The sequence below is a fragment of the Megalobrama amblycephala genome, linkage group LG8, assembly GCF_018812025.1.
Source record: "Megalobrama amblycephala isolate DHTTF-2021 linkage group LG8, ASM1881202v1, whole genome shotgun sequence".
NCBI classification, from domain to species: domain Eukaryota; kingdom Metazoa; phylum Chordata; class Actinopteri; order Cypriniformes; family Xenocyprididae; genus Megalobrama; species Megalobrama amblycephala.
In genome coordinates this window covers 3,530,001-3,542,192 of record NC_063051.1, presented here as the reverse complement: position 1 = coordinate 3,542,192, position 12,192 = coordinate 3,530,001, and the positions used below count along the sequence as shown (strand labels likewise).

General features: G+C 40.9%; 2 protein-coding genes across 2 annotated transcripts in view; both read right to left on the bottom strand.

Moving 5' to 3' along the window:
- Positions 1–890: 890 nt before the first annotated feature.
- On the bottom strand, positions 891–5,005 carry LOC125273427 (G-protein coupled bile acid receptor 1). The gene is made up of 2 exons (XM_048198773.1): positions 3,669–5,005; positions 891–2,207 (listed from the first exon to the last, which is right to left on the bottom strand). The coding sequence occupies exon 2, from the start codon at positions 2,168–2,170 to the stop codon at positions 1,133–1,135; it is 1,038 nt and encodes a 345-aa protein (XP_048054730.1). The 5' UTR covers positions 2,171–2,207; positions 3,669–5,005; the 3' UTR covers positions 891–1,132.
- Positions 5,006–5,140: 135 nt separating this feature from the next.
- Positions 5,141–12,192, bottom strand: part of LOC125273426 (angio-associated, migratory cell protein) — a 7,908-nt gene continuing 856 nt past the window's right edge. The window contains exons 3-11 of the mRNA XM_048198772.1: positions 12,032–12,151; positions 11,796–11,935; positions 11,576–11,720; positions 11,417–11,500; positions 10,713–10,828; positions 8,543–8,637; positions 7,926–8,016; positions 7,657–7,811; positions 5,141–6,344 (exon numbers count right to left, since the gene is read on the bottom strand). Of these exons, the coding sequence (XP_048054729.1) occupies positions 6,269–6,344; positions 7,657–7,811; positions 7,926–8,016; positions 8,543–8,637; positions 10,713–10,828; positions 11,417–11,500; positions 11,576–11,720; positions 11,796–11,935; positions 12,032–12,151 (1,022 nt within the window). The 3' untranslated portion in view covers positions 5,141–6,268. The remainder of the gene's footprint in view (positions 6,345–7,656; positions 7,812–7,925; positions 8,017–8,542; positions 8,638–10,712; positions 10,829–11,416; positions 11,501–11,575; positions 11,721–11,795; positions 11,936–12,031; positions 12,152–12,192) is intronic.

Genomic DNA, 12,192 nt, shown 5'->3' with positions numbered 1-12,192 from the left:
CCAGTTGTTACTCCATGTTACTCCAGTCGCTTTTTTGGAAAATGGGGATTTGGGCTTACATTCATATATGGATTCTTTTTTTAAGTCTTACTTCAATAAATTTAATGAGGAAGACTTACATGTACTTTGTCACACTCAGCACCTGCTGCTTCATTACTGGATTTAATTAAACTGTGTTCCTTATTCAGTCTTCACGGTAACAGCGCCTTTTATATCCATAAAATTTATAACAGTCACTTGTAAATCCTTGAGCTATGATTGACAGGATTAGATGTTCCTCTCGAACATGTTTAGAACTTATGTAATACATTCTTCATCAAAATCATCATCACTGCTCAATCTGAAGCTTTATCAGATCTGAATTAACTAGCTAGCCATTTACATTTTTCCAGTTTTTGCATTGACTACAGTTTTTGGCAGAAGCACCTCTGGTTGTTGATTTGTGCTGTATAATATTGGTAATCTCAAACCTTACCGGCCTGATTATGCTGCACAACTCCAGGTCCAGGCTCATCATCTCAAACCTTTTAGGAGAACCACAACAAAAGTTCAGGAGAGGATAACAGGAAATGACTAACCCTTTGATGAAGATCACTGTTGCCTCAAGAATGCCTTGAAGTAACTGTTCCATTTTTCCAGCTTTGGAACAAATGTCCTTGAATTGGATGAGATGGTTGCTTTTGGCACATGTTTTGGGAGAAAACAAAATATTACATACCAACACCAAAATACTGTCCCTATACAAAGCATGAAGGAGGTGGCTGCTCTGCTGGTTATTACACAAGAACCAATGAATTCTGGGTGGCATCAGCAAAATCTACCAGAGAATGATCTGTCTATGACTGAAAATCTGTTCCAAAACAGGGCCTAATAAACAACAATGCCTAAAATAGAAGTAGATGCATATTTTATTCAAATTACCTCCTAACCACTGCTGAGAGCCTCATTAAAGCAGGTTCAATCAGTTCATGAACATTTTTGTTTAATCATTTGTTCCAAAACATCAGCTGGTTTTGTCCTTTGTATATTATTCCCAAATCATTTTATTTTTCCAAACCATTTTATTTTGAAAATGAAATCAAAATCACAGTTTATCTTAAGTTGAATATTATAAATATAAACTTCAATCACATCAACTGTGACAGAATCGAAGGCTACTGTCCATTTGCACACTTGTATTTCCGTAGCGGTGCCTCAGTTTGCGGAACAGTTTCTTGACTGGATCTGTGTATTCCCTGTTGGCAAGTCCCAGAAGCAGGGGCACGACAGCAATGCCCCCGACCCCGACACAGGACAGCACAATGTGTCCAGTGCGATCGCTCTTTCTTCCCCGCCGAAGCAAAAACTCCATCCCTACATGGGTGTAAACAATGTAGGGCACCCAGCAGGCCAAGAAGGCGAGGGAAACAGCTGCCACACAACAAGCATAACGCATTTCCAGTCTCCGTCTGTATTCCTTATTTGCTACGGCACGCTGCAGACGCTGGATGTCCCTCAGCTGTTCTCGTGTGATCCACAGCACCCGGCATGTCATTGCAGCAATGGAAAGGATGGCGGGTACCAGTAGGCCATACACTTCCAAATAGATGAAAGCATTTGGAAAGACACTGCGGTATGTACAGCAACGCTCTCCAGTCAACGCCACGCAGTTAGAATGTGCCGTGCTATTGGTTTCTGGACAACAACCATTCTGGTCATGAATAGCCTTGTTGTTCCAGCCAAAGGCAGGCAATAGCGCGAACAGCAGCGGCAGCATCCACACGGCCAGCAGAGGAAGCGCAAATCGCCGATGCAGCCAGAGTTGTCCACGTCGGAGGGGACTTACGATACTCCGATAACGTTCATAGTGCACCAGTACTAGGTTAAAGAGGAAGGCCAGGAACAGAAAGTTGGGGAAAATGTGCACCAGCAGACAGGAAGAGAAGCTGAGAGGGCGGTTCAGGCCCATCCAGGGAATGAAGGGAAGCGCCACGCCTGTGCACAAGTCAGCCACCAGCAGGCTTAGGAAGAAGTAGTTCTGTGAGTTGTGAAGCCGACGGCTGCAGGTGATGGCCAGGATGATGAGCAGGTTGATCAGGATTATGGCACAGGAGATGGGCAGCGTGATAGCATAGATTAGCTGGGCCTCCACATCACTCCCAGAGGTGTTTCGCATCATCACCGTAGCCATTACCACAACTCTCCACGCCAAACGTCCATTGTTAAATCTGTATGAAGAGGAGAGTTATACATTGATTAAACATTAACAAATGAAGAAATATTGTTGAACAATGAAACATTACTCCATTTTACTAAAATTCTGTCAACAAAACTAATTTCTTTTCTCCTTCCTCTGAAAGGTTTCAGTACTGATTTTACATATTTTCCTCAGTGAGAAACTATATGACAGCTGTTATTATTGCCACATTAGCCGTGTTTCCACTGTCAGGCCAAGAGAGAGTGTGCTAGTGCGTCCCAGGGCCCGTCACATTTCCACACGTTTCAATTCCGGGGCTTCATCGGGGCCAACAGCCAGGGCTTTTTGGCCCCCAAATACCTTGGTCCAAAGCGGTAATAGTAAAGTAAGACGGGAGAGTTCGCTCAAACCTCCTCAGATCACATAATTATGTGAAAAATAAATAGAAATGCTCACTCTTTCTAAAGAAATGTGACACAAAATATGACATTTTAATAGTATTTTTCTAAAGGTGTAAGCCTCTGAAGTTGTTTTGTGCATTGCTGTGATCACAAATAAATGGAAGCAGGCGCAACCGAATGAGTATGTGTTCTCGTTTTATGTGAAATAATGATAAATACAGCATGATTCAGCATGTTTGATGTGCACTCCCGATGTAGTTTCTTTTCAGTCTGGTAGCTTCCTCATGCTTGTGAAACGATGGGATTGTATGACGTCGTTCTATAGAGGTGTGTTAAGGGTGGTTTCTACTGCCCCGACAGTGGAAACGCAGCTTGGTTTTGGTCTTGCGGCTCGAGGTCTGAGGCTACTGGCCCTGGCTTGCACTGGACGACAGTGGAAAAGCAAATACCTTTTATAAGCAAGGGAACACTGCATTTATGGTGTCACGAGATACTAACACAGATTGCGACAGCTGGGCCCCGTTCTTTTCATGCTGCTTGACTCCTCCAAGATAGTAAGAAGCATAGCAGATCTTCTGATCATAATGATTCCTATTTAGCTCATTGCAGATGTGAGCAAGTCGCACGTCCAAAAAAAAAATGCTTCAAGTTCAAATCTAGATAATTGTGATCTAAAAGTTAATAGCTATTCTCTGACATTATCATATCCTGAAGCAAATAGTGAACTCAGATTTACATTTAGAAATGTCCTTGCAGTTCTTTTACATTTTCAGAATCTTTGCATTAGGCGCTGCACTAGATTAGATGTTTCAAGTACAACTTCAAATAAAATACACATTCAGCTCTGATATACAACAAACATTTTAGTCTATAAAAATGTCAGTTTAAAAATAAACATTTGAATGCCTACATTAACATTACAAATAAAAGCAGATGCTAAATACCTTTTGCTTGTAAATGGTCCATGTCCCAAGTTTATAACAGTTGAGAACGAGGAACTCCAGGCCATAAATTCAACACTTTCTTTATTAATGCCGAGTTTCCTGAAATGTTATTCTTAGAGCAAATGAAAAATGAGACATAAAATGTACCTTTTGTCAGCTTGGCTTGAAGTGTAGAGTAAATTTCTTAGGTCTTCAAGTCAGGTAGTTTGACACCATGTAAGAAAAGTCTACAGGCAGGGTTAGCAAACTGCAAAAGGAAATGGCACTGTCCATTATGTCTGATTTTTCATCAGAGCTCTGGACAGTGAGATCCTCGGCGGCTGGAGAGAAACAAAGTCGCTTGTCAAGCGGAGAAAGTGAACAGGGGCAAGTCCAGCGGGAACGTCACTCGTAAAACTCAGAGCAACACCCTTACAAACCTACAATGACATCAGTTTCATCAGTATGCTGGTGCTTGTATGCATGACAGATAAAGATAGCAGACGATACAGACAGTTTGAGACCCATGGGTCATGAGGACGTCAGAGATGTGTGTAACTACTAAGAGATTCAGGGTATAGAGATACACACAACTACATAAATGCCTGAAAGATATTTAACTCCATTCTTAAAACTGAGCTAATGCAAACTAGGGACATTCCTACTAAAAGAGACAGATTCAATAGTATTCAGTGCTTAATTATCTTTTGTCACCAAGCAAAACAGACTGAAATGAGGTGTGGATCAACTCCAGCCCGCCACTTACTAGTGTACATTAATGACATCAGTGTATTACTTAAAGAAAAAACTACAACTGTGTTATGCATAAGATGGGGTTATCAGTGAGGTCAGGATGGACAATTTTGCTGACGTATTAGCGGGAGTCCTGGTTACTGTAACTGAATAAATACAGCGGAGTGTCTAATATAGTTTTACTGACTAATATTCATGCTCATACCAAATATGATTTTGGGCAGCTGTTTTAAAGCATACATGTTCAACATGTGCATGATACCTTGAGGGACCATAAGTAATCTAACAGCTTTAATGACAAATTTGGTTTCATGAACATCAACTGTATGTGTAGTTTTAAAAGCTGAAGGTGTTCTTTACAACCAACCGCAGAAGAAGTCTGTGGACAGATGCTGGTTCTAGACCAAAGCTCAGTGCCTTAATGCACACCAAATACACACTCTTGCTAAGGCTATCAAATAGCAGTGTCGGCAAGAGTCATCATTCATTTTTCAGGAACTCGCGTGCCGTAGTGACGAGGAAAACTTTTCAGGGTAAGTTAAATTAATGCGATATTGCATATAGGTGGACGACTTGTATTTTGTAAAATGTTTACAACTTTTTATCACTTAATTAGATGCACCACAATTAAATTGTGTTGCCTGTTACAGACATTTAGACGTTTATTTTAAAGGGCACTGCATTTAAAATAAAGCTCTGTAAAACTTAACATTTACAACACAATAAGTGTGCCCCATCAGGTAATCACAAGTTCTACACACACTTTGGCCTTCAAGCACATTTGAACACTTGAGCCGAACAGACAAGTGGTGAAGTACAAAGACCGCAAGTCTGTGTTTTGGGACGGGCCCATGGAGTGGATTCACTGGCAAATACGACCTCACAGCTGGTTTAACATCACTTGTGTGTTTATTCACCCATCACATTTCTTTGCATATTAAAGCACTGCAGGTAACTTGTTACAAAGGGAACAAATTAGGTTGTTTCAACATGATATTGAATAATTACAGCAGAATGTATGGCAAATCCAATCTGCAATAAACTTCTACCACCTTCTTCGTCCACAGGCAGATTCAAATTTGTGTCACTGCTAATGATTCACAGCGTGGCGGGAGAAGAATGAGGAAAACCCTTTTCTGAACGAGCAAACAGACACACAACAGCAGCTTTAATATGCCCGTCAGGCTAGAAATCTGAGCCTACGAGTAAATGTGCATTTTTACAGTAACGATTATGCCAAAAGTGAATTTTATACAACACTGTATGGTCAAACGAATGTGGACATGCCCTTCTAATTAATGGGTTTGGAAATTTCAGTCATTTCTGTGAGGACTAATATTAATGCTACACCATACAGTGAGATTCTAGAGAGTTGTTTTTAATTTTGTTGCAGCAGTTTTAGGAGGATCTTCTTCTGCTCCAGCGTGACAGCGACCTTGTGCAGAAAGAGACGTCCCCACAGATAAGCTTTACTGAGTGTGGAAGAATGATCAAAATGTTCAAGAAGACACGAGAGCAGCAGTGCATCAGACACAGATGTTGGGTGATGGAGGCTCTCGCAGTCGACATGGCAATTCAGGTGTTCGGTGGCGTTCAGGTCTGGCCTGCAGATCAGTCACATTAAACTCCACTACAGTCAATGAACCCTTTCTTTATGGTCCTTTCCTTGTGCACAGGGTCACTGTCATGCTGGAGCAGAAGAAGATCCTCCACAAACTCGGTAGCACAAATTTCTCAACAATGTCACTGTATGGTACAGTATTAATATTTGTTCTCACAGAAATGACTGTAATAGTCACATTTTTGGCCATAAAGTGAATGTCCCAACTATACCTGTATGTAGCATAAGCAAAAGATGAGAACAAACAGCGTGTCAGATTTACAGTCATGACAAGAATGACATAAAAGAATAGCACAGCTCTATTAAAACTTTATAAAGTTTCTGTTTAAAGTCGACTGCGTCTCATTGAGGTTTTTACAGTTCCCGGCGGTCGGAGGATGAAGGTCCATCGGTCCTACCGGTCGGGCCTCTGCAGGCAGAAGACTTTGGCTTTATGGTCTCCTCCGGCAGTGACGGCAACTGACGCCTCTCTGTGGACACGACAGACTGGCTGTGAACACTGACCCAACATGCCAAACTATGAAAGAGTTACTGCACAAATTAATATTTTACCCATGATGGAGGTGGAACACATCAAGGAAGCAAAGCATGTTCAATTTTTAATATGAATTTTATGGACAAAACTGACAAAATCTGGGAGAATAATATTTAAAATATCTTCATTAGTGTTTTGAAGATGATCACAGGTCTTCTGGGTTTGAAATGACTTGAGGGTGAGTAAATGATGATAGAATTTACATTTTTGGGTGAACTAACCCTTTAACACAATCAGAAAGCAAAATAGCAGCTGTAAGTGATTTGGTGTAGATGACGATGGATGAAGAGGAACATTTCACACAACACAACTCTGTTCTATTCTTCACATATCAGGTTTCAGCCAATCACAACACAGAAACCTATGTCAGAGTAAACCATTATAAAATAACTAACAAAATGTATGGACCTGTACACATACACACTGCAAATAAACCCGATTGTCAGTTCACCTTTTAGTGTCTCTAACCCGGTTCCGTTCACACGCAGTTCAGTAATTAGTGTGAATGACAACCACATTCTAACAGAATTAACTCCCAAAAAATTCAGGTAGTGACAACAACATTTACACAAATTCTCTGCAGTATGAACGGAATCGAAGTGAAGAACTAGTTGTTAACGCCGTATTTAAACGTGCATCAAAGATGTGTCACAAGGACTCGTTCCCGTTGCCAGATCTTGCAAAAAAAAAAAACCAAAGGAAAAAAAAACAAAAACAAACAACAGGAAAAAGAACAAGCCCATATGAAGCTCAATAAATCCAAACAAAACTGTGCATTGCCTATGGGTTAGATAGAACTGCCGTAAGTACATTTTTACTTTGGAAAAAAAAAAAAAAATCATGAATGTGTTTTTGTTTTGGTCAAAAATACCATTTTGGTGTCTTGTGTGTTTATCCGCTATGGCAAATCAATTTCGGGTGCGAGTCGTTTTCCATACACACACGGAATAATTTAGGGGATTCACACCCATATTTAAATCCGGTTGTGACTCCTGAAAATTTACATTCTGGCGAAACAGGAGCATTCATCAGCTATGTGAAATAAAACATTCATTTCAGATTCGCCACTTGTCAGTCATACACGATTTTAGCTTTTCAAATTGTGCCTACATTATTGTGTTACTGGTAACTAAACTAATTATAGAACATTTGTCATGTGAGCTCTTTCTCTCACAGGCCCATGTGCCACAAAGACAAAACATTAAGTTAAGACAGCATTAAGTTCAGTTAAAGTTTAACAGACTAACCTGTTCAACATAAAGTCGAGGATCTCAGCAGAGTGTCCGCGATACTCTGACATCACGATTCCCGATCTAGCGTCCCACAGAGTGACGGCACCAGCCAGATTACAGGTGGAAACCACGGCAGACGCCTCTTCCCACTGCAGGTGGACTATACCAACCTGACACACACACACACACACACACACACACACACACACACACGTTAATCAACACACCGATGATATAAGGCAAGATGTTTATGTGCCATATTTAAATTGATTCTCAGCTATTACCTCATGTTTACACCGATGTCTGAGGCTCTGTGAATTCATATCATAAATGGCCAGCGTGCCATCCAGATATGCAACAGCGACTAGAGGCAACCTGAAATAGACAGCAAAACACAAGTCAAGTCACGTTTATTTATGTAGCGCTTTATACAATACAGATTGTTTAATAGCTTTATAGTAATAAAACAGAAGGAGCTGGATGAAATATTCGGAATTAAAACATTCTATTTTGGGTTCTTCACACTGTCGCCTCTGGCTTGCTTCGTTATATTCCACAATATCACTGATCTGACTGTACTGACAGTATTGGATGAGAACCGAAATGAGTTGATTTCGAACAATCGGCCGGACACGCTCCTAAGATGATCTCGGAGTCTCTTGAGAAAAAAAAAAAAAAAAACTGATGATTTCAGACTACAGAACAAGACAAAAAAAAAAAAAAAACGTATCTGCTCGGAGACTGGCACTGGCTGTGACAGGACTGGGTGAGATCATTGAGGTTAGTGAATGATTTAGTCAGAGTGAAAACACGGAGGTAGAGCTGCAGCAGACCGGCTGATCAATGTGTGTTTGCACTTCATCAAAACACTACTTGAGTGCAGATCATTTGCTTTACTTACACATTACAAAATCCCACAGATTCTACAGAGTTGGAATCCTGCTCCTGCATCGAGTCTTTTGCTTCACTGTTTTCACTGGAAAATGAACATAACACCTAAAGAAGAAAATAAATCAATCACACTGTAAGCATGACACGTGATGTTCTCTGATGGTGTTCAAGTGTTCACTTTATTCCTTTATCATCCATGGTATTCATTTAGTAGTTGTCCTTGTTTATCTTTTTGTTAATTTTTTTTTTGTCTTCCTTGTGCTGATAACAGAAGAGGCTCTACACCTTAGCAATCTCACCAATCTTTCAGATAAATCAGCTGACCAGCTCCCTCTAGTTTACATTCATTCTAAATGACTGAAGAGCCTCTCATAAAGTGTGTTCTCATAAAGCCAAGGTAAAAGTCTTTAGGTGTGTTCGAGCTCATGCAGCGCTGCACAGACCGATCGGCGGCTGACTTGAAGCAGTGCATGCCGGTAAGAAATTTTGTCCGACTTGAGACAGTGCTGACACCATGTGACTGTGACGTATGGCTTCAAAGTACCGCGAGAGCGATTCGAGATCAGCCACCTGAGGCAGCCAGCGCTGTTTCTAAAGAGGAGCTGCACGAGCGCTGATGACAACACAGCTGTTTCACGATTGGCCGGATTCACCACATGACAACGATCACGTGTGTTTCGTGTTTATTGTCAGTTCCTTCAGTTCCAAGTAATGCTCAAAAATCTGTTTTTATAACAGTTAAAGCTCTTTTCATGTAGTTGCGATGTTATATTGTGTCGTGTTTATCAAAATAAAACTGATTAAAAATGTAGACCCCACTACATTGGCATTTAAATAATATATGTTGAACTTTATTTTTGTAAAAACAGACGCTGTAAGCAGTACATAAAGTATTGAATGAAAATGTCTCTGAAACATCAGTGTTAGTCAAATATTGCATTTATTTCACTTCAGCTGTGATAAAGTGTGCAAACGCAGCGCGAGCGTCACTACGGGAAGCAGAAAGTGTCTGACTTCATGTCTCCGTTTTCAGCTCCTCCGACTGCACGCGGATACTCTCGCCGATCGGTTGCATCCGGCCGCAGCCGATGTCGAACACACCTATTGACTGGTGCATCTAATGGTCATCTGATGTACTCATAACCACACCTTAAGACGCGTGATCCCAAAATCACAATGCCAGCGGTGATGTGAGTACCAATCACTACATTACTTGACATCCTTGGATGGGCAAAAGTAAAATCACTACAATACAAATTATATGAACAGTTTTTGTTGTTGTTGTTGTTGTTGTTTTATTTCACCGTAGGTGTATTTAACAGTAGTATTCAAGTAAGAAATTAAATAAATGTAAAATAAAACACTAGACTTTACTGTATAAATTATACACTGATTCTTATTAAATCTACTAAAGTTATTCAGTGAAGAGCAGTAAGAGATTTTCTCTGTCTTTTGTTGTTGATCAAGATGACAAGCGGCAGCAGGTTTATTAGGCTGCTGTCGCTTTAAGACTTCCTGCACGGATCTAAAATACAGACAAGCACTCGGTTATCTCCCAACTGTTTATGTTCATGTAAGACTTAATTAACTGTGTTTATGTAAACCTTGTGTGTATTTGACAGTTTAAGAGCAATAAGATGCGAAAGATAACTTAGTTCAGTACTCGCTCTCTGTTTGACAGGCTTTTAGCGTGCGCATCGGGAGTATGTATGTCAGAACAGCGTGCAAATAAAAAGTGTTTAACCGGCAAGGCTTTAAAACGCATGCGAACAATAAACTTTTGTGAATGTGAATAACTGCAATGTCACGTGAGTGTAACCCTACCTCTGCGTTAACATGTGATGTGAATGTACTTTCACGTCACTCAGTAAGTTGGGACGGAGGCGCCAGAACTGACAGAATACGCTGTAGCACGATACTATGATATTTCTTCAAAAGCAGATCGTGGAGACACTTTAATCGTCCACGATAAATAATCATGATATCGCACACCCATACTCAGTTTTCATTGACAAACTATACTAAAATTCCCATTTAGTTGACTAAACAAAAACAGAACAAGGTTGATTAAATGTGATGATTTTTTTTTAATTTTTTTTTTTTATTGAAAATTTCAATATAGTATTGCGAGGAAAAACCCTGACATATGCTTATATAGACACAGCTCTAACTGTGCTCACCTTTCCTGTAGATGTGTTGATGAGTTTAGCCTGACCGTCCACTGATCCGGTCAGAACCAGCGTTCCGTCTTTATTACACGCCAGTGATGTCAGAGGACCCCGGTGCCCGTCATGACCTGAGAAAACAAGTCAAGTCACCTTTATTTATATAGCGCTTTTTACAATGCAGATTGTGTCAAAGCAGCTTTACATTGATAACTGGTACATAATTTGGCTGCACAGCAGCTCTTAAAGAATAGTGTCAATGCAGGCAGATCAAAGCACTGATGAATAAATGTCAAGAATACTATTGAATATCAAATGTCAAGTGTCCAACACCGCTACAGCTCATTCTGCGGCACATACACAAGGGTTTTCTTGCACTGACCACCAAAACGAAAATCTGGGCCAGTAAGTAATATCACATGGATTTTTTAACTTATTATTAAAAAATGTCCTCTCTATTGATTGTGTCATCTCACGTTCTACGCTTTAATAGGAAAAGTTAAACACTCGAAGCGTTGAAACAGCACAACTCAACTGAACTTCACAGCATGGAGTGAATAACTAAGGATTTCTCATACAGAAATGGCAGCGTATAATCAAAGAGAGCCGAGCAGCTCCTCGAACAAAATGAGCTTCAAAATGTGACCATTTAGTCGCAATCTTAAAATTTAGTTGCAAATGTACAGAAGAAAGTGAGTAACACATGGAGCATGAATTACCTTTGATAACATAGATGGCGTTGCCTTGTTTTAAGTCCCACAGACGTAAACTTCCATCCTCGTAGCCCACAATTACTCTCTTTCCTGTACAACAGACAGACGCTTAGAGCAGCAGACGTACACCACAGTTCAAAGACTTCTGAAAGTCTCAGCTCTCACCATCTGGAAGGATCTTTCCACTGGTTGCCTGGCAGTTTGGCCCTTGAAACGTTTTGCACTCTCCGCTCGGGATCTTCCACATCCAGACGTTCCCATCAGCTGTGCCGGCCAGGAGCACCGGAGCGCAGGGGTGCCACTCCAACCACTGCGGCGGAGGACGGACGCATTAAACACTCTCCAAAAACATGCGTGACACAAACATGACGTGCTTTAAACTTACTTCCAGGTCTCCAACTTCAAAAGACCAGATTTCTTCCTTCTTCTCCACTTTCCAGACTTTAATGAGGCCGCTCATATCGCCAGACACCACCAGCTTTGAGTCACAGCTGAACGCAGCACACGTGACAGAATCCTTGTGACCTGTCATGAATCAGGAATCAGAAACAATCAGATGCGTGTCGATGGACACGGACTGTACACGTGATGCACTATCTGCACATGCTGACTTCTGCTAACCAGTGCATTCAAACAGCACGTCTCCATCAGTCACGCTCCACACGAACGCCCGGTCGTCCTCTCCACCAGTAACAGCCAGACTGTTGGTCACTGGGTCCAAACTAACGCAAAAGACAGAACCTGCAACACAAACACGATATTCAACAAGAGCTGATGAAGGA

Excerpts from the sequence above, each read along its gene's own strand:
- LOC125273427 (XM_048198773.1), bottom strand. The coding sequence starts at position 2,170 with ATGGCTACGGTGATGATGCGAAACACCTCTGGGAGTGATGTGGAGGCC.